The sequence below is a fragment of the Falco naumanni genome, chromosome 7, assembly GCF_017639655.2.
Source record: "Falco naumanni isolate bFalNau1 chromosome 7, bFalNau1.pat, whole genome shotgun sequence".
NCBI lineage: Eukaryota > Metazoa > Chordata > Aves > Falconiformes > Falconidae > Falco > Falco naumanni.
The window spans coordinates 17,666,951-17,694,360 of record NC_054060.1 but is presented as its reverse complement, the minus strand read 5'-3'; the positions used below and the strand labels follow the sequence as shown (position 1 = coordinate 17,694,360).

The 27,410-nt window shown below is 37.1% G+C and overlaps 1 protein-coding gene across 5 annotated transcripts in view; it reads right to left on the bottom strand.

Moving 5' to 3' along the window:
• UNC13C (unc-13 homolog C) overlaps nucleotides 1-27,410 on the bottom strand; it is a 233,908-nt gene that overhangs the window by 52,790 nt on the left and 153,708 nt on the right. For all 5 annotated transcript variants that reach the window (XM_040601370.1, XM_040601366.1, XM_040601367.1 and 2 more), the window contains 2 exons: nucleotides 19,515-19,648; nucleotides 5,384-5,469 (listed from right to left, as the gene is read on the bottom strand). In XM_040601370.1, coding sequence (XP_040457304.1) covers nucleotides 5,384-5,469; nucleotides 19,515-19,648 — 220 coding nt within the window. The remainder of the gene's footprint in view (nucleotides 1-5,383; nucleotides 5,470-19,514; nucleotides 19,649-27,410) is intronic.

The window sequence follows — 27,410 nt, the reverse complement described above, 5'->3', positions numbered from 1 at the left end:
CTCTGACAGAGATGAGGGGAAGAAACCCCTCAAGAAATAGGACAGGGAAACTCAAGTCCTAGCTGCCGGCCTACTACATGACTGCATTTGGGGAATGTCCTGTAGGAAGAAAAGGATGAACCTTTTCTCCAACCAGCAGATGCAGAACTGCACTGAACAATGCAAGTCCTGTAAGTGACTTACTGTGGGGACAAAGTCACAGGTTTTTTTTTTTTCCTTCCCTCCCCCCCCCCCCCCCCCCCCCCCCCCCCCCAAATGATTCTGGACAAAAGACATAACTAGTTTTTGTAAAAGTGCGAGCTGCAGTGAAGTTGTAACATCTTACTGGTGAAGAACAGTAATCAAGGACAAGAAGAAAGAAGACGTAAGTTATTCTTCTGGGCTGAGATACCTAATAAACTACAGGAGGAAGCCCTGGCTGCCCCTGGTATGAGAGCTCTCTCCCTGCTCCTGTAAGTGATATACAGCCCCTTCAGCTCAACAGAACATTTCTCTCTTATTTGCCTACTGAACTCACTGGTTTCTGGAAAGGACTGGGCTGTGTGAGCTATAAATAACCCATAATTATAATCAATTTAGGGTTCATTTAGTGCACCATTTACAGTCTAATAAGCTATCTAGCATGGTAGGACTAGCATACGTTGACTAGTAAAATTGTCTTGCTCACGATCAGGCAACGTTCAGGAGAAGTTTATACACAAATGTTTTACAGTCAGTGACTGCCAGGGTAAGAGCTAATAACAATGTTTCAGGACAAGATTAATATTCAGTGGTTAAAAAGATTACATAAGGCCAGAGTTTTCATTATTAAATATATGGGACAATATACACTGCTATTATTGAGTGACAACTTTAAGACTAAATAATGAAGTCAGGCATTCACTGATGCACTGCAATTTTCTAGTAACATCTGCTCCTATGAATACACCTACAGTCAGACATAAAGAAGCTTTAACTTATTAAGATTACCATAGACCTGTGCTGCAGTGTAAACACCCAGTAGCATTTATTATTGTTTTTCTGGTTCAATATATAAAATTAAAGGAAGTGTGTTAGGGAATGACCAAATGTTACAGCCGGCATGCCCCCAAGTACAAGTTTGTGCCATGCTAGAGATCTCTGAGATAGTCCCAAGTAAGATGACACATTGATACAACAAAATATGATGCCACGAAGAAATACTAACTTAACTCCTGGGAGCAGTTCAGTCCACTTTATCTGTCTTAATTAGCGGGTCTAATTAACTTCAACAAAATAGTGCCATTTGGTACGGCTACAGTGCTTTTTAGGCAAGCCTAAGGATCTCTGTGTTGCATGTAGATAGGTACTCAGCTGGATTTTCATACTCACAAAGCTCAGCTCTCTGGCATGTACGGGATGTAGCTGCTATTAATATCACTGCCTGTTACTCCGACCAAAGAACGCTTGTAACGCCCCCCTTCCTCCAATTATGTTACATTCAATCTGATCGATTATCTGCCAAGGGATAATTTTTTATTAACTCCAACCATAACCACCTTGTCTCTGCCTTCACAGTCTCTCTGAATCCCCTCTGACACTACATACTATTCCTCAGGTCTCTGAAAAAATTAGGTTGGAATTTTGTTGAAATTCAAATATTTGGTGAAATGTGTGAATGCAGAATGAGATTCAATAAAACAAAAGCTTGCATTTTAATACTGAAGAAACCCTGCATTCTGGTGGATGCTGCCCTGTTCTCCTTTCCATAACCTCAGCCGCACCTCCCCAGATCTGCTCCGTAGTCTCCCTTTAAGTCAAGAGTCTATTCTGTCTTAAGGGAAACTTCATAAAGCTGGAGTGAAAATAGACTTGAAATCTGTGACCAAATGGTGTGACCTTTCTCTGGGCAGCATTAGCCTTGCTTTTTTTTTTTTTTTCCTTTTCTGTGCTGTCCCTGTGCACAGCATCAACTCACAGAGCTGCTGCTTCTCTTTCAAACCACTTTTATTAGTTTCTGTCATGAAAGAGGAATCTGTCAGAGAAACAGGAAGACGATAACTGCTTATGTATTGGGGACAGCAGCAAACTTAAAAAGCAAACCTACATTAAAATGGTGTAATGACTTTCTTATTTTTCTCCTGTTTTTACAAAGCCTGACACTTCAGAGTCTTCACTCTGCAGGATTGAGGCTGTTTATTACTGTATTTACCCAGCAGCTCATTCATTTCTGGCCTGATCCTCGTCTTGACTTCTGGCCACTACCAGAATTACATTATCATAATAACAGCCATTAGAATGTTCTCTAACAGACTGAATAGCTTTGGACATTTGATGTGACCTATTCAAAAGTTAGAGATACAAAAGATCCAAAAAAGATATTTCTGAGAATGCAGAATAAAAAAAGATAAATTTGTAATTGCATGTCTAATTTCAGCTCATTACTCTGTCATCATCTTTTAACCTTCACATCTTCATACTTGGAAAGGAAAAGATTTCTTACCATATGAAGTCAGTAACAAATCACTTGCACTGCTGGTGAAATTCTCTCTCTCCTCATTTGTTTGTACCAAAAATACAGAATAATTTGAGGACCAGACAGTACCAATACATTAACATCCTATAAACTCAGATATGCTTGTGTAAACTAATTGCCAAACAACAATGTATAATCTATCACACAAATCACTGTTGCTTCACGAATCACCTGCAAGGAAGGAAAAAAAAAAAAAAAAAGAGGGCCAAATCTAACAAAGTCAGCTCTCAAAGAGAAACATGTGGTACTTTCTCCATGCAAAATCTATACATGACGATAATCCCAAGCTCCTTAGATCAGAAAAAAATCAGAACCGGTGTGAACTTAATTTGTTAATGTTTGCATAAGACTTTTAACACTAACCAAAGGCTGAACTTAAGGTGGAAGAAAATCTAGAATGACACGTTGAACTCAATACCAGATTTCAGTACAGCAAGCCATTTCCCCCGGCAGCAGACATCTGCCCTGTCTCATGCATATTCGCTGCCTTGGTGCTCATAGAGACACGAAGCTGCTGTGTTCTTCTCCAGCCGAAGGCCACTGCTAGGAAAGCTGCGGTTCCCTCTGCCTTCCCCATGTCACAGCAGCAGCCTCCCAGCAAGGCTGTCCTGGGTGAGGATCAAGGGAGAAGGCCAGGCAGAGCGGTGCAGTGACGGCTGGTGGCTGGCTCACAGTGAGAGGACACAGCCGGAGCAGCCACTCTGAACTGCGCTCAGGAAAAAGGGGGAAAAGGAATGCAAACGAGATGTTCCAGTGTTAGTATTCTCTTAGAGAATGAAGTTAGGACATAAGCATTTCCTGAATTTAAGATGATGGGAGTGGCTGGATATATTTGGGAATATATAAGGCAGGAAAAACTAGAATCATCTTGGATGAGCTAATTTAATCTTTATCATATCAGCAATCCTTTTGCAAACAATGTTGTACATTTCATTGCTTCTTGACTGGATGCAGAAAGGAATCAACTCTGTAACAAAAAAAGATGCTGCTTCAGGAGATTAATACTAAATGGAATCAGGCAAAGATTGCATCCCAGCCCTGGACACTACCTATGAACAGATGGTAGCCTACGTTAGTAACTTGGAAGGCGAGACTGGCATAGCAAATGCAATGCATTTTAATGAACTCCATTAAAACCATGAGGATCGAGTGTAACCACGTTTAAGGGCTCGCTCCCAATCTTGTAGAATTCAAAGCAAAAAATGTTATTGCCATTAACAACTGGAGAATCAAACTCAGTTTATAAAATATCCATGGAAAGCGTTAATGATTAAAACCCAGCAAAGCTGGAGAGAAGCAGCATGCTAATCTGTATTTTGTGACCAGATTTATTGAGGTTCCTGTTTAGGAATGAAACCACAGAAGGTGAAATTATGTATATTTATAATAATTTATAATTAATTTAAATGCCTCTTAATTACTATTTATACACAGGAACTGTTTCACTACTGATTCTTGGAGTGACTTAGAATTTCTAATGACAAAAATTGCATTTGCTTTCCTCAGAAAGACAGTATCCACAGCAACACTGAGATGAGACAGTATGTAGGGACTGGTTTGGAATAGAGATGGAAAGTCAAGTGTCTCCTAATGAGTCTTCTACTATTTCCCTCTGCAGAATTAGGATATTAACATTAATATCTGTTTTATTTGATCCAGCCCAGCCTTCCACACTTAATGTATTGTATCACTAACTTCTCCTCAAAAGCTTCCTGTTCTATTCTTGACAACCAAGAAACAAACCATGGCTTGAGCTGAAGCTGCCTTTTGAGTGATCAGTATGCTCTACGTAGCACACAGAGTGAAAAATCTTGTGAATTATGTTGTTGCAGTACAGAATATTTATAGTTCGATGGCTAAACCGCTGGGGTGCTCAGGGATGTCTGTGTGCAGAGCATAACTATACATTCAAAGTTATGAAAGCATGACAATATAATGACTATTAGAAATTCTTATTAATCTGTGCTAGCTATCTATGAGTGCAATCACAACATCAAGCTGCTGAGCAGCCATTTCTGATACTTGTTCCTGATTTACAGCCTCTCCTGATACAAGCTTGTTCTCACAGATGTAACCAGGAACATGTTCTAAACCAAAATAGTGGTTCTCATTTGGTCTTCACGCTTTTGACTTCTTTGATCACTCTCAAAGTCATGACTTCAATAATGATCTAAACGTTCACGTGAATATACGTATTATTACCAATATTTCTATCACTAATTAAGACCATTTCCTCAATTCCTCTCTTATGTATTTTTAAAAAGTTTCATGCAGGCATTTTAACTTGGTTTTCTGCAATAGCCATATTTTAATGAGTGGCTTCCAAATCTTTAGGCGGAGATTACCTGCTATATATATATAAAAAAAAGTATATTTTACCTACGGTTAACCACAGCACTATCTTAAAGAACAAAAGGAAACTGCATTTGATTCTGCTGGAGCTAGAATGAATACAACCTGCCTTTTGAACAAAAAAACCAAAGGTTTACTTATCTGTGTGTGTTTCCTCCATAAATTCATTCCATGAATGTTTCTTACAGGCAAGTTAGCTATTTTCGCCAGCCAGAAAGTATGGAATGCCTACAATGCCCCCTGGCAAGCATATTTGTGGTTCTTCTGACATTGATGATTTTGTCAGATTTAGGTAACAAGAAGTAGCATTTCAAGTTAGAGTTCTTTTGTCTCCTTCTTCCACAGATAACTTCATATAGTCACAGTGCAATGATTTTCCTCCTGTACAATGCTTCTTTTTTACTATCCTATGAAACATCTGAAATAAGTATGCCAGAAAGCTCTTACCACCCACAGAAATCTGACGCCAGGTGTGATTTGCAGTGGAAATCAGTCTTGGTGAACTCTCTAGTGTAATTGATAGTTTGTTCTAATTACCTTCCAGCGCATATTTCATGTCCTGGGCAAACAGAGTCCACATGATTTCAGCACTGACCTTCCCCATGTTCAGCTCTTGAGGGAACCTGCAATCAATCACATTAAATCAGTTCACTTGCTGCTGAAAATTATGCTTACAGCTGCACAAATATTTCCAAAAAATAATTCCTCTAGTATGCATTTACCATATTTTGTGCTTTGTATAATTATGTGAACCATCCAGTCTTCAAATAAATACTTTCCTTAGTCTGATGTCAGGGGCCTAAGTAAGCAATTAGTTGAGTGTTGCACACATCCCCTCACATGACCCTTTACATCAAGAAATGTCCATCTATCTTGCTGATAACTCAACTTCAGATAAATCAGATGGCTTATGAAAAACCAGGAACAGTTGGTTCAGGTGTTTAGCAGCTACAGGTTTTCCTTAATTCCCTTGTTACACTGGAAAACAGTGAAGCTTTCTGTGGAGCTGTATTGGTTTATACTAGTTGAATCCAACTCACTGTTTGAAGACGTGTACCTTGAAGTATGGATAAAACAGTAAAGAATATAAAAGGTGGAAAAATGCTTAATTTTGATTCAAAATTTTAGGTGTACCCTTATACTTTGTGTCATCTTTGAAAAACAGTTCTTTTTAGGTATCTTTTAAGTATTTTCCCACAGATTTTTCATAGATTCCAGCTGCTTCTTATTCTATGTAAAAGAAAAGCTTTAATCTTTCACTTACCATCTTCCCTCTTAGCTACTAGCAAAAGCCAACATTTTAGTGACAAGCACTGTATGTTTCACATCATATTTAAAAGGAGAGCTATTTACTTGTCCTTTTTTAAAAAAATAAATATATAAAAACCAGTCCTTACTGCAGATGTGGGACTGACATTAATATGAGCCGTTCTCAGGGCACAGAAGCAGACCAAAGCAGGTCACACAGCTAAAGAGCAGGAAGTACTGCACCTCCAAGCGGTAAAACGACCGTTTGTACTACAGCGGTGCAGTGAGAGCCATACGAATACACCAGCAGCTCAACGTGAATACATAAACCCATCAAAGTCCTAAAAGACCATATTCACGAGGAAACACACAGAGCTGTGTGGCTTTTGTCTTGAGTTTATCACACCACTTTACCTGAGTAGAGAATTTGATCCAAAGTATTTTGACCTTTTAATGAAGTACTAATCAAATTCAGAAAACATTCTGTAATAATTTTTGTGAAAGTGTAGGAGGTTTTAAAGTTTTTTTTGCCAAAGAAAGAATGAAATGCTGTGCACTTTAAGGTTGCTAACAATATAATCTATATTCTTTCCAGGGACATACTTGACCCTGGTCATATCTGCAAAGTAACAGTACTTAAACAGCTCATTAGACTGTCACTTTGATACGAAGCAATTGCTAGCTCAGATCACTTATATACCTCTTTTATGCTAATTGATGCTCAATTACAGAACTTTGTTTTAATTCTGTCAACACAAAATTGTTGTTCGAAAGCTCAAAGGTATTTCAACTGTCTTAATTTCTTTACCTCCAGTCCAGTCTGAGTGCTGTCTTAGCACCCACTTGAACTTTGACAATACTGCTCTGAGGAAACATTTAAAAACTGATTTAATATTGACATGTCTTTTGTCCATAATACAAACCTGGCCATAATGTAAGGCTGAGTCTAATAAAAATGAATTTGTTTGATTAGTGGTATATATGTGTATTCTTTTAACTTGTGAAAATACACACACAAACTGCAATTATGTTTTCACTATGTTGCTTAAATTACTGTAGTTCAACACAGTATCTTCAATTCATCCCATCTGACTTCAGTTAGGTACCTTAAGTTCACGCCCAGAGATACGAATTTCTGTGTCCCTGAGAAATATAAACTTAAGGCATAATCATCAACGGGACATACCGATGAAATCCTTCCATCCAATGCCTAGAGTATGGATATTTGCAATTTTGTAGTTGCATGGATGCATTTTTTTATACAACCCTGCAGGACTGACTGCCATTCCCACACATCCTGTTTCATTTTATCTGACACCATGACCTCTTGGCAGGAGATTACTGTGACAAAAATGATCATACAACAGAAAGCTCTCCGCATTTTAGTATAAAACTTTTACTTTTCACATGTAATTAATTTGCTTCATGATGGCTATGACACCTGTAGGTGTATCCATCACAGACTCCAATAACTGATTTTTAATTTGTCCAGAGTAGGTTAGTAATGCAATGTGGACAGTTAACCTAATCAACATTTTCAGCCAGAGAAATTGATTTAACATGCTAATGAACCAGTACCCAATATGCCCGTAGATCTCATTGTGTTCCAACGTTAGCCATAAAATAAACCTCCAGCATTAGCATGCTGGGGAATGACATCACATAGTTTGCCAGAGTTCAGCTAGACTATTTCATGAAAGTTTCCGACAGTTTAATGGTTTGACTTCCAGATAACTTAATCCTGATTCACAAAGTAAAAACTACTTGTTTATCACATTATAACTACAGAACTCTGGCTTCAGCACCGTCCCAACTCCTTCTCTACACGATGACACCATTGCTTTTCCACTGTTCTAGTTTATGAGCAATACTCGTATCCGAGCTGGTGGAATCCCATAAGCGATGTAAGCTCCTGCTTTTCCACACTGCCTTCACAAGTCTGAATGTTTGCTACTGCAGCTTCACCCAGCTCCGACACGTATGCACAACAGAAACTGTGACAAACATTGTTTTCACACATTAGAAACAACCATTTCATATATGATTCATGGCTTTCTTTTACCCTAGCATTCACTTGAATTGTGCTGACACAAGAAAATCCGCTTTAGTCTCTTACTCTGCTCTGCATTCTCTATCCTGTTCACTGACATACTGCCATTTGAGAAGTACATCTTCTACCACAAAACTAATTAGCGACAAGCTGCTTATTTACTACTTATAAACATTTTTCAGCAATAAATAGCTGTTATCTACCATTGTTAAAATTCCTTTTGTAAACATACTAACTATAACAGTTGAAACCTGAATTGCATGGAGACCTTAAAGCTGTACGGTGAAGACAACTTGATTTTACATTTTTCAAGTATTATTAGTTTACAGAGGATCAAACAGAGATTATCAAGAGTGTAACTAACATACCATTTCTGCATATATACTTGTTCTTAAATGGAATGTAAGATCTAAATAATTTCAAATTATTTGGTCAGTTTCTGACATCAAAATCCTGGGATTAGATTTTCCCCCTTGGTACATATTTACATTTATCTAAGAAATACTTATGTGTGATTTCAGTCAGCTATTCTTTTAATGACTATTGTACAAAGTGTACAGGATTAATGGAATACACCATGCATTCAAAAGATTTTCTCCCGACTGTCCATAAAAAGGCTAAGACCCGTGTCAGCAAGTATCACAGAACTGTGATGGAGTAAAATTTTGTCCTTAAGTACAAAGGCTGTAATATTGTGGCTACTATTTCAACCATTAGCTGGCCAGGATAGCTACGATTAACATGATACACTCTTTCTCTAAGCATCCAGTACTGACCACACGGACAGCAGACTTGATGTTGTTTTGAGCTAATGCAGCTATTTTTATAGAATTTTTGAACAATTTAAGCTGGAATGGACACCTGAAAGTCATTTAACTAAACCCAGAAAGAATCTCAAAGTCACGTCAGGATGCTCAGGGCCTGTGCAGATGAATCCTGACTGCCTCATGAAAATGACACCACCTTTCCGGACAGCCTATTGCTGTGTTTGACCCCTCTCACTGTGGATGAGGATTTGCTCTTGTATAGCTAATAGGAGTTTCCCTACCCGAAATTTGTGCTCGTGCCTTTTACTGTGCACTTCTGGAAGTGGTTTGGCTCTGTCTTTTCCTTATAACATCTCATTAGGAAGCTGAAGAATGCAACCAGCACTGCCCTTAGCTGTGTTCTCCTCAGGCTGTGTGAACTGCTCCCTCAGCTTCTGCTCACACATCACATCTTCCATCCCCCTAATCTTCTTGTTGTCCTCCACTGTAGTTCCCCAGTTTGACAATGTCTGTATTGTACTAGGGAATCAAAACTGGAAAGAACCATCCAAATGCAGCCTCACATGCTCTGACCAGAAGGAAGCAATCCCTTCCTTCAACCGGTGGGCTCTGGTCTTCCTACCGCAGCCCGGTATATTACTATGCAAAATACAACTCACTGCACTAGCAGCTTTAATCATAAGGGTAGCAGGGTTTAGTCTCTTCTTAAGGTCCTTAAATTGCTAAAATGGTAGCTGAGCTTTACATAGTACCGTGTTTTGATTAACATTCCTCTGTTGCATGAAATTTGTTTTAGTAACAAATGTCATGGTTTATGAGAGTTCCATTATCGCAGTCTGAAAAGCAATTAAAAACACCCCTGGAATTAAAAAAGAATTTCCGAGATTTCCACAGATTTAAAAAAACCCCTATGAACAGATATTCAAATTACCTCTTAATTTCTTACTCAAATAAAACAATCACTTACATATTTTAAATATAAATGCAAGAGTTATCCATTGAAATAGGCATTTTAAAACATGTCAAATTATTCACAAGTCTCAATTATCCACTTCATCTCCATTTGACAGAGTTCTTATGCAAGTGTGGGCATCCTAATATAGATCTCAAGAAAATTAAGACCTGTAGAACTTCAAATAGGCAATTTTTTAATGTACTTCATAAAACATAGCACATCAGGAACAGAAGCTTTTCCAAGTGTGTCAGGAGTGGGGTTCTTCACTCGGATAGAACTCACAGTGTCTAGCAGTGAAGCTGGTTCAGCTTCACTAGTTGTAGCAGAGGTGGCTACTTCCAAGCAAGTAACATTTTAGATATTTCTTCTACCACTTCCCAAACCTTGTGCTGATGGGCACAGGACAAAAGTCTGTTGACCTTCGGGCTGCTGCTGAGGCAAGATACTTGCTCTTGTGGCTACGTTACTGTTAGGCCTGAAGGTGCAAGCCAGCGGTAGTAAATCTCACTCGATACCACGATCTGCGTCTTCCGCAGTGCCACACAGGTAGTGACTTTGCAGATCTCATTTAGAGCAGCATCATCACTGATTCCAGCACAGGTGTGCTGAGGGCAGGCTGACTTAGACTGTCCTTGAAATCTAACATCGAACATACATCTGCATCCCTGTGGTCAGTGTTAAGTGTCAATACAAATCCATCCTATCAGCGCAAGCAAAGAAACCAACTGTAAAATGACAGGCTTGCAAGGAATGTTTCATGCAGGGCTGTTTCTGTGAACAGTGTGGCAAATGTCCATATTAGTTCAATGAATATTATGCTCATTTTTGTTGATTTGATTGTTAAGAAGCGATCTGTCATGCAGTGACAAGCTGGTTAACGCCTGCGGGACTTTTTTTCCAGTCTTTTTTCTTCTAGGAAATAATCAAGAATGCTTCTAATGGCTCCCCATCTGCCAGGAGTTACTGGACAATATTGGCAATTTTCACAGTGTGCTTCTAGTCTCTGGTACTTGCTGGGTGGTTTTTACCTTATCTAAGGGAAGCGCTAAAAATTGTGTCATGTTTACTTCACAATTTATACTAACATACGTGTTTTTCATCTCCCTAACATTTTACATGTATTTTAAACTATCTACCCCACTGTCATACCTCCATTTGTGCATTCAATTAGAGAATACAAGGGCACATGCACAACTTGAGGCTGCAGAATACTGATGAAGACTTTATGTATATATGTACTATGTGCAAGTGAGAGCCTTTTTTTCCTGTGGGGAAATGTAACCGGTATGGCTAAGGTGTGCACCTCTTCTGCCACCATTTTCCTCAGAGATAGCTATATGCATGAGTGGTCACATTTACTTTAATTTGGTTACTAATATTTCTAAGGTTTCTCATGTAATAATATCTTGCTTACTATTTACATTACAGTAGCACTTCGAAGCTTCTGGTAGGTTTAAGAAAATGCTATTCAGGAACTTTAAAATACATAATAAGAGAGAATCACTTCAAAACTCACAGTTTAAAAAGACAGAGAATGGGGAAGAAGACAAAGTAGAAGAGACTTGCTCAAGATCCTATGACAAGCGAATGCCAGTCAACAAGAGAACTGAAGCTTCTGAATCTTCTGAGCCCTCTTCTGAACCAGGACAGAGTTCTAGTTTGCTTTAATACACACACACATATATAAAAATATATATACACATACTATTGCATGAATTTTCAGAGAAAATGTGAAATAAATACGAATAGAAAATTCCAGGTTATCAATTAATATTTTATATTTATCTCCAAGTACATAACTCCCCAAAAGCTTCGTCTTCCCTCATTCCCAGCTTGCACTTTGTCAGGATGCACTCAGCATTGTCAGACGTACCACACTGTCTGACTAAACCGAAAGACTGAAATATCAGCATTATGAAAAATGCTCATGTTAGGATTGTATACAATAAACAGTAATGTAAACTGCAGAGCAGAACATGACTGAGATTTTATTATGCCTGTTATTTTCCGGTAATAATCTGTTCAGATTGGTTTGGCTTCTAAGTATATTATGTAAATTTAATATTTTAACATCCTCTTCATTTTCAAATTATAACATCTGTACGTCTACAGGTAAAGAAGGAGGAAAAAAGCCTAGGCTTGACATTTGTTGCCACTGCTAAAACTCCTTGGAGGACCTTAAAAATAGTATTGTAAGAAGGATGACAGCTTCTTATAAATTTCATGTTATATGACATTCCTTCCTGCCGTCATGCTAAAATCAGTACTTGGCAATTGTAAGTACAACTTTCAGTTTGAGCTATAGATAGTTCTGGCACATCTTGAGTTTGGTTCAAAATGTCAGAAGCAGCAGTAATGTTTTTTCAACTGTAATGTATCTTTCTGGCTAAGAATAATGACAGAAGAAGCTATATAATTCTATATGTTTTCCCTAACAGTGACCTTCACATAGAATCCTCGGACACTGCTCGAGGAAGGCATATATCACAGCAGTCACGACTGACTTATCTGTGTTTGGGGCCACAACTGATGGCAAATTCTGACATATATAAAAATACAGATACAATTGGAAGCAAAAATTAGTCAAAACATTAAAATATAAAGAAGAAACAAGTCCTCAAGAAGAATCTTTTCAATTCACTACATTTGAAAAAAAAGCACCAAACCCAAAGTCAAATTCTTCACAGACCCAGGCAGTTAGATTAGTGCAGAAGTTCTCTGGTTCTCTGACAAAATATGCAGCAATTAGAGTCACACACAGGGCTGATTCACCTTTTCTTACCAAGGCTTGATGTAAGAGAAACTTCATCTACAGATGAACGAGCTCAGTGAGAAACCATCTCTTAGTAAAGGACTGAAACGATTATTATATTCCAGACCAGTTACAGACAGCTCCAGGATTTCTTAGTGTGATTTATTGTTGTGCCCCAGATGTTAATGGATGCTAAAGCTGGGGCTTGGATTCAAACAGTAATCCAGAAAAAGCCAAAGGGTATCCCAAGTGCTTCAACGTGCTTAAGAGAAAGAGATCAAGTCTCATATTCTAAGAAGAGCTGGACTGCATAAGAAACTAGTCAAATGGTTAGTCAGAACTAAGCTGGATGGTCTGGGGTTTATTTTTCTAAATCAAAGACTGAGATACCATCTCTAAGTTGAGTGAGCTGCAGACAGAAAAAGCCTAAAGAATTTTTTAAATGGACAGTGACAGAAATGGAAGACCAGGGGCTTACTGGGTGCCGTACTTCAGTGCAATGGCTCATCTGGTCATTCTGAGCAAGGGGATGGCTAGTATTTCTGCTGTAAGAAAGGAACCAAGAATCTGACTCCTATCACATATTTCTTACTCTAATGAAAACAGCATTTCATATTTCTGGATTTCAGATAAAAGTCTCAGCAAAAAAAGGAGAGTTATTTCTCTTTTTCCTAAGCTCTGTCTTAACTGCACTCCAGAAATGCAATTACTGGAGTAGATCCCAAGTCATCTCTCAGATTAAAGTCTCTGAAAGAAACCCAAGAAAGAAATTTAGGTTTTCATTCTATTTTGCAAAGTCTTTTACCTTGCTCAGGGGAAGGAGATCTATTTGAAGGAATATACGAGACACACATTTATCAGAAAAGATGTACACATCCTAGAATTTCTTCATCAAGTTGGAGGAAGGATAGTTAACAGTATTCACAGAAGTACTGGTTTATACAAAGGCCTTTTCCTTTTGAGATCATTTGTTCTAGAAGAATGATGGTAGCCATGATCTGCTCTCAAAAGCAGAGGCGCTGTAACTCCAGAAGCTGTAAAGCAGCACAGAAAGGAAATAGCCTCCTTCCAGTCTCCTGTGTTATGAGTATCTACCTAACATTAAACTTATTATTCTGTAATTTGGTTAATCCCTCATCATCGCGGTAATGAAACACAACTGTATTTTTCTACACATGCTATCCTAAGCCTGCGATCTAAGGACTATACGTAAAAGAAAATGTGGGCTTCTTCCCTGTGTGTGAACCCCCACAAAAATTTGTGTTTTCTGTTCTTGCAGAGTCAATCTTCTCTCTGTTCCTTACGTCTAAGCATTTAGTAAAACGTGTTTCCATAATTTGTATACTTCAATTTAGTGTTTATGGATTATGTGTATACTTAATTCTAAGCTGTCTCTGAACTTGCTTTCCAAACCTCAGGCTAGTTTCCATACGTGTAACAATCAGTGACTGATGGGTGCTATGCAGCTATCACCATTATGGGTATTATGCAGCTATCACAGCTTCTCACATATAGCAACACCGCACAATAACTAACAAGGCTTAATACACAACAGAAGCACACAAAATTTCCCACATGCTAAAGATAAATGGTAACAGCAGCAGCTGACTTAGTAAAGGGAATGGATAATCAATGGTCAAATTCTAAAGCATCTATGTAAGTAAGGAATTTTGCATTATCTGTATTTTATCGTGTTACTTTTAGGTAAAAAGACTTCTCTTTTGTGAACTATTTCAGAATGTGGTCCCTAAGCAGCAAAATATAATAGAAAATTCGCATGCAAATGTTCACATATATTTCCTAATCTTTGTAAAAGCCACACATTTTCAAATTTCTCAGTGAAGGAAGAGGATAACCAGGAGAGTGCTCTGTTAGTCATTGTTTCCTCTTGCTACAATTATTTCTGTCTCATAGGCCATATTTTCCCAATTTCTGTGTTATTTTTAGGGAAATACTATAAAACCTCAGTATAACTGAAACATTGTTATTAAATCACCTTCCTCACTTGCATGACAGTCTCTAATCCTCAACTCATACGTCAATCATACAACACTATTTGGTGGAACTTCTTAATAAACAAAATATGCTAGGTTTTCATGGGAAATAAATTAACCATTAGGTTGCCTGTACATGATCATTTCTATCTATTTCTAAAAATACTAAACTGCTTATAAAAGATAGTAACTTATGAATGTCTTCCCTCTATTGATTTTAATTAAGTAAAAATTTTATGACAACTGTTTACATTGGCTAGCTGTAACAAAGTGTTATATATAAAACCACCAATCAATGGAATGAAATTGAACTCAGCTTGAAAGAAAACAAGAAGAATCAATGTATGAAGCAAAACATAAATAACACCCAAAAGCACTTAACCTAAGATATTACTGCATGTCTTCTCTAGTTCAGTCCTAAACTAAGAAATTCCAATCATGACAATTTAAAATGATTTTTCTTATTTTGTGTTGCCAAATCTGCAGTCTGCTACATTTTTAAGAATATTGAAGTCCCTGAACCTCAGATGTACAATCTTAGAATAGCTCGTATTCCATACTTGGTGGGTTCAGTCTCACTCAGGTGCTGGAGAGAGCCTGGTCCTGGTGTGTGAATACGCGCATTTTTGTGCTGTGCATGCAGCAACAGGTTAGATGGCTCTCTCTGTGGAGTGCTGCGCGTGGTCACTGCTTCACTAGCTCTTAAGACAAAAGTTCTATCTGATTTTGGAAAATATGTATTCTATTTAAACCATGAGCAGAGTTCATTTATTCTCACTTTCTGTGCTCTATCCTCCATCTATCCACAGTTGTTGTTTTTTAACCAAAGCAATGTTCCATTTCCTGAAGAAAACATAATGGACAAGACAGATACTTCGTCCAGTGTATCTAACTAATTTGTTCTTAAAGGGTATGATAGATTGCTACATTAGAAAATGACAGCAAGTCCTGCGAAAGAATAGAGTATTGCTTTGCTAAACAGGATACCATTTACAAATTTGATTAACTAAGTGATATTCATATGCTTCCAGAGAATGAATTGTAATTGATAGTGAGGAATATCACTGAATCAAGACACAAACCACATCAGATACACTTTCCATTATCAAATAAACATTCTAGAGTTAGCCTGACTTAGTCCAATTCATGATACAGTTGACCTGATCTTTTTTACTTCCATGCTTTTGAGTTTTTTTTCCACAAACACGTATTTCATAACTCACTGACTCATAGGTTACAGTTATGCTGTTTCTTCAATATAACTTACTGTCCTTGACTTCACTGATGTATTAAAATCCTAGTTCCTGAAGCATGAGGAAATCTGCTCCTGCACATATGCCAGTTCTGTCCACATTGTGGAATGGGAAGGGAGTGTGTGAAACCTCTTGGAGGTTTGCTTTTGCAGCAACTCTGATCATTTCCATTTCCAAACACTCGGTATCATTTGCCATTCTATGCTGAGCTGATATCAACATGCATCAGTTAGGTTCCTTGTCCTTATTCTCCTTTAATTTCTGAATGCCCAAATCATATATCAATTAAATATCATGTTTGTTGCAAAGAGAGCTCACTCCCATTGTATTAGATTTTTCTTTGCTCTCTCCTATTTTCTTTTGCAATGTTTACCTGTCTCGGCTTTTTAAATTTTAAGCTAATGCTATTTGACTTCCAAAATTTAACTTTGGTAATCATACAGTTCCCGCTGTCGTGTCCATCCCGTCTCCCCCCCCCCCCCCCCCCCCCCCCCATCCTGTAGGCTCTGGTTTTTACCTTAACATTCTCTTTGAGCTGGTTATTCACTATGTCTTCCCCAAGAACATAGGGCTGAAACTGCTCCAAGTATCTTTGATCAGCTTTTCTGAAACACCATCTATGCTTTCACTACCCAAATAATTAACGATATTCACTTCCCAGTTCTTCATTGAATCAGATAATGTGGGTATCGAACCTGGTAATCTCAGACAACATTAATAGCATGTGTTCTTGAACCGTAACTATGATTTTTATTTCCCTTTTAAAATGTGATTTTTAGCTATCAGACAGAGACTAAATATTCCAAGTGCTAGCTAACCCAGCATTTCAACTTGCCCATGCAGTAGTCACTAAACCACAGTTCTAAAAAAAGTACTAAATAAGTACCGAAGTACTAAATAAGAGTATGAAACACAGAGTTCACAGAGGAAAGAAAACAGATCTTTACATTGCAAAGATTTAAGTATCAGTAAATAACAAATCTAAAAGTCCCACCAGGGCTGTCTTGTTTCTTAAGGGTGTATTACAACAACACACATGATTATTCTGAGTAAGTGTGCTACACAATTAAGGGAAAATATTTTACTAAAGATGTGCAGAGGCAAAAAGTTTAGACCTTTATTTCCAAATATACAAGCATATTTCAGCTGAAGAATTTGTTCTTGATTTTTTAATCTGTTCCTTTTAATGGAACAGATATTTTATTTTATTAACAATTTCTTCTGTCTCATGGTGTGTACAATGGATGTTTGACAAGCGCTGGAAAGTCCTAAATTTGCTTGTGCATCAGGTTCTAATCACATTTTACATTGTTTTAACTAGTAGAATGAGAATTTCACAACTTAAATAGTAGAATTCTTACTTTTCCCCTCAAACTTGTCAAGTTTCTTGTGTCATGTAAGACCCACAAGTTGCCCATACAACACCCATTGAATGGTCTGGTCTGGTCCCTCAGTTACCACAATGCTTGCTGAGGCAATCACACCATGTTTCAGCTGGATTTATCATCTGATACAGTTCAAACTGCTCTATCACAGCATCCTTTTTACCTCCAAGGTACATATAAAATTAGGGTTTCCAAAACCGCTTGAGGGAAAAAATTCTAAGCCACATCATACCATTGTGAAACCCCCCATCAGAATACTTGGAGCATTTCTACAACAGGATTCAAATGGATATAGGCCTGAATATTCCACTGAGACATTGCATGGCCATCTATTTCTGATAAGGAGTCACAGTTTTGCAGTATTCTTGTGCATTCAACTGATATTTTCTCTTCTAGGACAAGCAAGGGGCAAGAGGCTTTCTGTCATTTTTCTCAACAGTTTTTACATGATGCTTTCGTATTGGGAGAAGCTTTTCTTTTAAAAAAAAGGTATGCAAAGCAACTCTGAACAGTTTTTCAATTTCTTCCACCCACAGCATCTTCATCTCTTGCTCCTGATATCTCCTGTTTCTCAAAGACACTTTATTCCTAGTGTTCTTCCACTTCCAAAACAACAGTGAACATGGGAGAGAAGTCACAGATATAAACTCTCTCCCTTAACCTGTCCCTACTCCATCCACTCCTGATTCTCATTTCACATCTTACACAATCACTCAGCTGTGCTTTAGGGAACCCCCTAATTTCCTCAGAGGAACTCTGTCCTTTCTCCATTTCTCCCTCACATTTGGGTAAGAATATAGCTAGAACGATTTTTATGATAATTAACCACCAATTACTCTTAATTTCAGTGATGAGACTGAAATAAAACACATGTATGTATTTGTTTCATCTGAATGATTTATAGTAAGTATATTTGCTATACAGATAGTCAGATAAAAATCTGCACTTTCATTAAGAGAGGAACTTCACATAAGTTGTATAAATGGAGTAAATAAGAAAAGAGTGTTATTTCCTCTGTAGAGTAAGAACTTGTTCCTTAATAATGCTGCTGCAGAAAATTACTGAGCAAAGAAATGTTTCTTACCAGGACTGAAACAGTCCTTCATTTATTTAAAGGAAAGAAAGGGATCAGAAGGCAACGAACTCTTCCAACTTCTGGTTAAGACCAGGAGGTTTCTTTGGTAATTATACGGTGGGCCCATAAAAAGTGTGGTACCTTCTACCAAGAGGCAAGCACAGCTCCATGTACAGAGTGCCCTTCAGTATCTATCCTATTCTGGCTGAAAGAAACAGACTTGCTCTTGCTCCCCTTCAAACCATTCCATTAAATGCCACTGTAGGCACCTCTAATAATTGTTTAGCCATAGCAGAGATGTAAGTTTAAATTTTAAATTTTGCATAAGTCATCAGAGCTAGACTATGCCCAGATTTTCTAGAATCTCTCTGTAAAATAGCTCCGAAGAGCTACAAGAGCTAAAACTTTTCCCTAGGCCTTCACCTTGTCACATTTCAATTAGTGCAACATCTGTTTCTCCAGCCTTAATGTGTGAAACATGTTCCTTTGCACTCCTCCTGTATATTTTATTTTCAAAACCCACTACTCTATCTCTTCTTTCTGTGTTTATCGATTGACTCTCTCTTCTCTGCTAGTGTATCAGCCATAAGCTATTTGACTTGTCTTGGTTATTGATTTTACCTCCCTCTCTGCTACCTGTTCACTTCTGAGAAGTAAACTTCCATCTCCGGTAAATCCAGGATATTGCTCTTTTTTAATTTTACAAATTTTATAAATTTTCAAGTCAGCCTGGTCAGGCTTTTTGTCTACCCGATCATAAATTTGGAGAGTGTCTTTTTGTGAGGCTCATTATTCTTTTTACAAATATATCCCTAAAACTCTTTATAATGCCTAAACCAGTCGCAGCATAAATTGAACACCTTTTGTGCCAAGATTCTATCATAACATTAATACCCTCACACTGTTTCACTGAACGTTCCCTTCTCCCTATACATTTAGTTCTCTTGCACAATATGTTGCTATTTAATTTTTTTGGGGGTGTGTGTGTTCATATACCACATGTCTTTAGTTCTCTTTCTATGATCAGAGCACTAAGTCTTCATCAAACCACGTCAATGTTATATCCTGAATTTTTAAATATCCCTAGCCAGATTATATTTAAAATACAACTACTGATTCAGGTGCATTTCCTGCTCTAATTTTAATAAATCCATGTTTCTTAATTTTTACGGGGAAAATAATTACTTACTGGTTCAAAACAGGTGTATATGCCGTTTTATCTTCATCTATGATGGTGACCATCAGAGTAATAAGCTGTGCCCAGAAATCCAAATTCTTTGTTGTTGGTCCCTGGTCATCTTTAGGAACTTCTTGTTTCTTACCCTGTTAAAACAACAGTGAATATATTTTATATTAGAAAAATTATAGAAAATATTATGGGATTGCCACCTAAAGATTAGTACTTGGTTGGAAAGAGTGATGTATTAAGACTCTTCAGAAATTTTGGACAAGGACTGTCTATCCAACTGAGACTGTGTGACAGACTATACCTGGCTGTGGACATCTATCAAAAGACATACACAGAGAAAAGACAGCCAGGTCAGCAAAGATCATCAATAGAGACTTGGTTTTTAGTGCATGTCCACACTTTAATGAAATACATTCTTAAATTCTTGGTTGTGCTGAAACAGAGTGCAGGTAAAATTGTCTGCTAAGGCAGAACTTTAACATCCTACACAATAAATACTGAACAAATCAATGATAAGGAACATTTCTTTCTTTGTTTTGGATTATACATTGAAGTTTTCAAGCCCAACAACTGCTATGCTGTTCTCTCTAAATGAAGCAGCAGTTAAATTTCCCTTTACTTTTTAACAGCCAAAATAACTAAGTCTATTGCCCAAACTATTCTGCATAGAGATTTTTCCAGAGACTCATAGATTGACTGGCAAAAATCACAAACTGTGCAATTAAGAGAGGCAGAGGAAAACACATTAAGTATGAGGGGGAAAAGAATAATCCCTGGACACATAAAAACACTAGGAAAAGGTACACAGGAATATTCAAAAGAGAGGCTTGCCAAGGTGGCACCTTGCCAAGGATTTTAAAGCTATGTGCAAAACCAATCCGTTATTTGATTCAGTTTTTTATCCAGGGAAATGGGATTCTTCGATACTGCTTGTAAGTGAAGAGGACTGCAACCAGTTTTACATCCAAAGCAGAGAACCTGAGATGCCCCATTACATTTTTGTAATAATCACGAGGGAGGACAGGACACACTGATATATCCGATGGATTGCCAACGTGACTCTCTAGTCATTAATTAAAAGTTGGTAAGTAAAGTAGTGGGTTTTATTCCTCTTGACTAAAAGCCTGCTTTCTGAACCTTTTTATATAGCTGTAAATATGTATTAATAGTCACCACTTACAAACATTTATTAAGAATTTTATACTTTTTAATGTCACTAAAATGTGCATTTACAGCTAGATTTTGTCTCTACAGTTTTGATTTATGAATTCTTAGTCTACAGGTTCCTAGACAAAATTATTTTTCAGTTCTTCACTTGACAGAAGGATCAGATTCCTTATCAATGTCCAATAAATAACTTCACAGCAGAGAACCAAATATGATAAGAAATATTTTCATCTCTATATGAATGCACACATACATACACACATAATTTCTGCCGCACAGAAGTATGTCTATGCGTGCTAGGTCTACACAGCTGTCAGACAGAAAGGGGTCTTTTCAATCAACTAGCAAGCCAGAAAATAACCATGCCTATTATTCTGCAAGTTTAAACGTATGCTCCCTGTACTTTCTATTTGTAGTCCAAACATGACCACTCCAATGGACCCCGCGTCTCTTTGAATAGATACGACACTATACTAGTGTCATAGTGAATTAATGTTATCTTAACCTCAATTAACTTTTATCTATTAACAGCATTTAGAATGGAAGAAAGGGAATTTCAACAACACAATTGAAACTGTTTTTGTGGTCACTGTGGAATATTTTAGAAGAGCATCATTAATCACACTGCTGATCTACAAATGCTATAGTTTCAGTGTCTAAAGCAACTGAAATAAAGGTGGGGCTCAGAAGCAGTTACAGTGGACAGTGTGACGAGTATCACCACCAATTAACAACCACACATGCAAACAAGAGTGCTTTTCAAAACAAAAATTAATATTGGAATATTAATGTCACTCACGAGGGCCTTCCCTGGTGTACATTATACTTCTATTAAAAGACCCTGTTTCCATGTCAAAGATTTATTTGTAATATAGCTTTTTTTTTTTTTTTTCGCAGAAGCTAGTGCATGTTTAAACTAAACCAACAGAAAGGCAGTTGTAGAAGACCAAGCCAGTTCACATTTAGTCTAGCATCTTATCCAAGAACTATGTTTCACAGAAAAAACCTGCAACGGCATGTATCTGAGATAGCTTTTACAAATTGTGAATGTGAATCACAGAATGTAAAATTCTGTTCTTTAATATAGATAGCAAAAGGTGATTAATTTACAAAGTAATAGTTGCACAAGGAGGTGCTTTCTACAAAAATTATCTGGCAGAGAAATATTTTAAAAATCAAGATAATCTTCTCAAACTAGCCAGAGAAAGTATATTTTAAATAGTCTCACACAAACAGAAGTAGTTTATACTCTGAAAGTGTACATTCCGCCCACACCCAGCTGTAATTTCCATTCTTTATCCTAAAATCTAACTAACGGCTTAGAAATGCTCAGAATCACTGAAGTTGTTCCCACATTAATTGTTATTATTGTTGGCTTTATTACTTGGTTTATGTGGTTTCTGGCAACAGATGCCTTCACAGAAGCATTATAATGAGGTAAAACAATGTTGGAAGATTGATTACATGGATTATTTGCAAACTTCCAAAACTGACAGAAGAAAGTTCCATCTTGTAATAAAAATCATCTTGAAACAGAGCTATTTTCATATTCTACAAATTTCAGTGATACAATTTGTTTGGTTTGAAAACATTTCGATTAGCATAACTGAGAGGCATAGTAAACCGCATTACAGTGTAGAAAAAATGAGCGGGAGGACAGCATCATAAAATTATACTTATATTTTAACATATTCTTAATGCAATGAAGCACCCTTCTAGAGGCACTGAAGTTAATTTCGATACTGTTTTGCTGAAGTCTGCTTTGGTGATGTGGGTTCACCATTAGTCTCTTGCAACCAGTCAGTGAGAATGCCCTCTTATTACATAAAAAAAACAGTTAAGCTTTTCCTGCTCTGTAGTCTCAAAAGACATTCATCTGTTCTAGTTTTGTAGCTGTGATGGTAATAGCTCATGTCTCAGTCTCGTGATTTGGTCCCATATCCAACCAGTTCTCAACAGTAGGTATTCTTACACGTTACAGTGTATTTAGTCTGTGCAGAAGCTGTGGAAAGGCCTTTAAAATGCCAGAATTAGGTTAGTTTATACATAAGCAAAGTACATGCTTACAACAATTTACACAAACTTTCTCGAGTATAAACATGGTTAACTATATGGTCTATTAAGTGGAAAAAGCTTATCTTGATAATAGTAACTTTCTTTTTTCATGCAAGTGACATCCATTAGAAAGAGACTGCCAGTATCAAACATGAACTAAATACCCAATTTACCCAAGTACTGCCACATTGGCACAAATATGGTGACAAGACATATGAGCCACTGAATACTGCTTATCATTATAGAGGAACATACCAATACTGAGAGTTTAAAAAATTGTATCTGAAAAGGTCAAGAGGAACATAAATTCTCAATATATCAAGATGACAAAATCAGTAGTTAACAGATACTGTTCATGATTCATGACTTTTCAAAAAAAATATTTTCTGGAGTTGCCTCTTAAATTTTTGGTGGATACATAATTCACTGAACAAGCTAAAATCGCAGATTGTGCTTGTAGTAACCAAGAGAGCTTTCAGGAAGCATTGATACAAATGAAAGTTTGCCGGTTAGAAGAATCGCCTTCTTTTTCACCAGCCTTTTCACTTAGGAAAGCCTGCTTAAAATATCCTGACCCTCTGTAACAAAACTTGGGGTGGTAATGCTGTCCACATGCACAGACCTGTGACATGCCATAAGAAGGTACTGTAGTACATCCTATACTTGAAAGCTCAATAATTAACCAGCTAAAGCCAGAATAGTGATATTCCTAAAAGGCATCTGCTGACAGATCAAACAAACAGTAATACCAGATGATGGCTTACCATCAAGACAGGACAATATAGGTGTTATATGCTCACGTTAATTGATTTGGCTACTTCTTGTCTTTAGGGTTGTAGCATACCATATATCCTTTACCATACAAAAATGTCTAGCAACAATATGAAAGTGGCAAACTTAAATAATGAAAAATTTCAGAAAAAACAGACTACACGAAACAGGCATAAGAAGGAAATGTGATTGGTTGGGTACTAACAAATATAGCTGTTTGCCTCATTCTGCTTTTAAAAAGGATACATTCTCATCACGTTTCTCCAAGATGACACAGCTCGTGATTGCCAGCATGGGAAATTTTTGATCATTATACTGAAGTTCACTGTATACCCACTTCCTATGACTTAGAAAAGTTTACAAAGCAATCTGCTGCAATTATAGACATGTAATTAGATCCAGATTAGGCTTGTATTGCTAAGGATCTTAGATTCCAAACGTTCCTTTAATTAAGATCTGTTTGGTTATATAAAATCTCTTTGGTTTTCATCTCAGCAATGCCCCTGCCTTATACAGAATCTATGTACAGTGAATGTACTCAATGGATGATAAATCTGCTCATCAGGCATTAGACTTTATGGTGCATGCTTAAATTGGGTGTCTTTTTATTAAATCTTTGTGACAGGGAATACTGTCTTTACTAATAGACAGTTCTAAGCAAAATCCTACAACAGTATATTAAAACTACTTAAAGTTATGGGAAAACTTATTTGGAACACATGAAATAGGGTAATATCAAACAGCAGTCAATGCCAGGAACAATACTGGCTTCAGCGGTGATCCCACATGTGTTGGAAGAGAAAATCTTGAAGAGCATCACAGGACTAATGCAAAATACAATTAGTTCCTCACTTTCTATCAAGTGTCCCAAGCTGTTTTGAATAAAATTTCAGTCAGTTCCAGAGGAAAGAAGTTCCAATTATTTTATAGAGCTACAGTAAGTTAGATGTGCTTGTCTAAGGAAAGCTGTTTTAATTCACTTTTAGTCATTTAGGAATCCAGCCTACAGATAACCTAATGGATGTTTCTTCATTTTTTGTAATATATTTTGTTAAAGGATATTTAATTTTATTGAGAACATCATAATTTCCTTGGAAAACTAGATAATTGCAAACACCATATAAGTAAAGTAGCTTTAAAGAGAAGTCATATTATTCACTTAAGATTTAAAAACAGGAAATCCTGAGGATTTTGTGGGTTTTTTTAAAGGCAAGATCCAGACTAGGTGATTTATAACTGTTTGTCTTTTGCCATAGAACACATCAAAATCAGAAAGAGGAAGAGCAAGTTTTCATATATTATGTATCAAAATAAATTCTTTTCTTACACTGAATCGTGTTTTTCTCAATTTCATTTTACTATTGATTTCCTAGTCACCTGAGTTCAAATACAAACAATGGATCATGTGGCACAGAGGCAGTTGCTGGAATTTTGATATTGTCTTAAAGAAAAAGAGAAAATGTTAAGGGATTTTCCCCTTTATGTTCAAGAAAAAAAAAACAAAGGCTAAACTAGACAAGCAAACATATTTTGCACTCTGGAAAAATGGCTGAGGGTGGAGAAAGCAATCTCAACACAGTGTGAAGCAGAATTACAATCTACATCTGTATTACCCTGAGACAAATCTGTAAAGGCTGGTCTGTCTGAGGAACACAGGGCTTTCAACTTCTCTCATCATTGATTTTACCTGTTTGCATGACAAATGTCTGGTTTTATTTTGCTTCGTCTTTCATTTGTTATGTTCTGTGCAATCAATACATGACATCTGTATGGGTGTAACTTTGATAAATCCAATCCTATGATTTCAGAAACTAATCTGCACAAAGAGTACGCCCAATGCAAGCCCCAAGCTAAGTTTCAGAATATGATATTTTCTATATAAATAATGAGAGAATGGAAGCTGAATGGAAACCAACACAGTAGCCCTGATTAGCGTGAGCCTACAGACTGCAATTTTATAGACCAGTCTTAGATGATGACATATTACTTTTAATGGTACTTCTGTATTTGTAAACTGCTCAGTTAATACTATTCAATTTGGATGAGGTTAAGAATCATTAGGCAATACACAATATGCGCTATAGATACATAGCATACACAGATAGACATTGACATGTTTTACACACACCTATTTTTATAATTTTATATATTTTTTTATACTTTCATGTAGGTAAAGAATGAAAATTTGGCTTTACAGCATTTACTTAGAAAGGCTAAACACAGAAACCATTTGCAGGCACTCAAAATACCTTCAAAACATGAGGGATTTCCCTGAAACAGTACCCCCTACACAGTCCTATTGTATAGTAACTCCTAAACTGTTTTCATATTTGAAACAGAAACCATATTCCACGTATCCTTCTCCAGTACTAACTGAACTGAAATGGAATCCTTTTGGATAGATTCTAATTAAGAATCTTCACTCTTTTTCTTTGAGGAACGGGATGTGAAAGGAGCTGATCTAATTGCTCTGCCCACTCAGGACAGTGTAACATGCATGGCGACTCTGGAGTGGCAAGCCCAGTGCTACCCTGGTTTGGTTTGCACACACCCCCCGCCAAAAAAAACCCCAAAAAACAAAAAAAACAAAACAAAAAAAAGCACTGTGCTTATGCAGGGAACAAGTAGAGAAAGACCAAGGTGAGCCCCGCACTTACTGAAAGCTCTTTGCAGCAACCAGTGTAACCTACCTGCTGTCCTGAAATATCTACACTACAATATTTTTAAGAATGTGGAGGTCTAATTGTAATAATACCCTGCTCTCTGCAACATATCTAGATTAGAGGGCAACTGTGGAAAAGAATGGATTCACAATAACATCATGCATCTTTAAAAATTTATTTATTATATACTATACATCATATATTTTATATAAGATATATAGCATACAATAAATATTACAAATTGGATGGATAGAAATGTTGCTCTTTGCAAAACTATAAACCACCGCATTTCATGTTTTAAGACAATCTATCAGACACTGTAGGCCCCTTGCACTGTAACGTGCACGCTTAACACTCCGAAGGTTATAACGCCAGAACAGTTTACAAAGGACCATGGCTCCAACATTATTGCTTACAAGGTTTTGAATTCAAATCTACTTGCTAAACAAAGAAGAAACAATGATGTTTTAGACCAGTCATGTACAGCTCCAGTAAGGTAAATCAATTTTCTGACCCAATGAGCAGAAGGGTAGTTCTCCCTAACACTGTCTCACAGGCTGTTTCCTAATCTAAGGACACAGCAGTCAAGATCACTGTATGTCCCACACGCTTTGTCTCCTGCATATCACACTGGGACTCTGAGCTTACCATTGCCACAGGAGAGACATCTTAAGGTTATGATAGATATTTCCATGAAAACATCAGTGCAATGATAAAGCAGCAAAGACAGCAAATCGGCCGTGAAGAATTATCAGAACAGAGCACGCAACAAAGGACATCCTGATTCTACTTTCTCTCTCCGTGGGTGATCGTATTTTGAACATTATGTGCAAATCTGGACCCTCCCCTTCTCCTCATCCTGAAAATAATATAGCAGAACTGGAAAATGCTCAGAAAAGGTCAGCAAGGTTTATGGAAGATACAGAATTAGTTCCATTAAAGGAACAAATATATGAGCTAAAGTTTATAAACTTTTCCTTGGTTAGAAGTTTATCAAGACATCTGCTTTGCTCACTATCAGAGACAGGATGATAAGCCAGATGAATCCTTCATCTCATGTAGCATGGCCAGTCTCATGCTCTTAATCTTTTGGCCACAATGTGATCAGAAATGAAAGATGAAACAGGGGAAGGATGGAAATTAAATGCAGTAGTGAGGACATTCAGAGGACATTCACTATTAGAATATTCTCTTTGGAAACAGAAGTCTGTTTACAGCACGGATGAATACATGCATGATC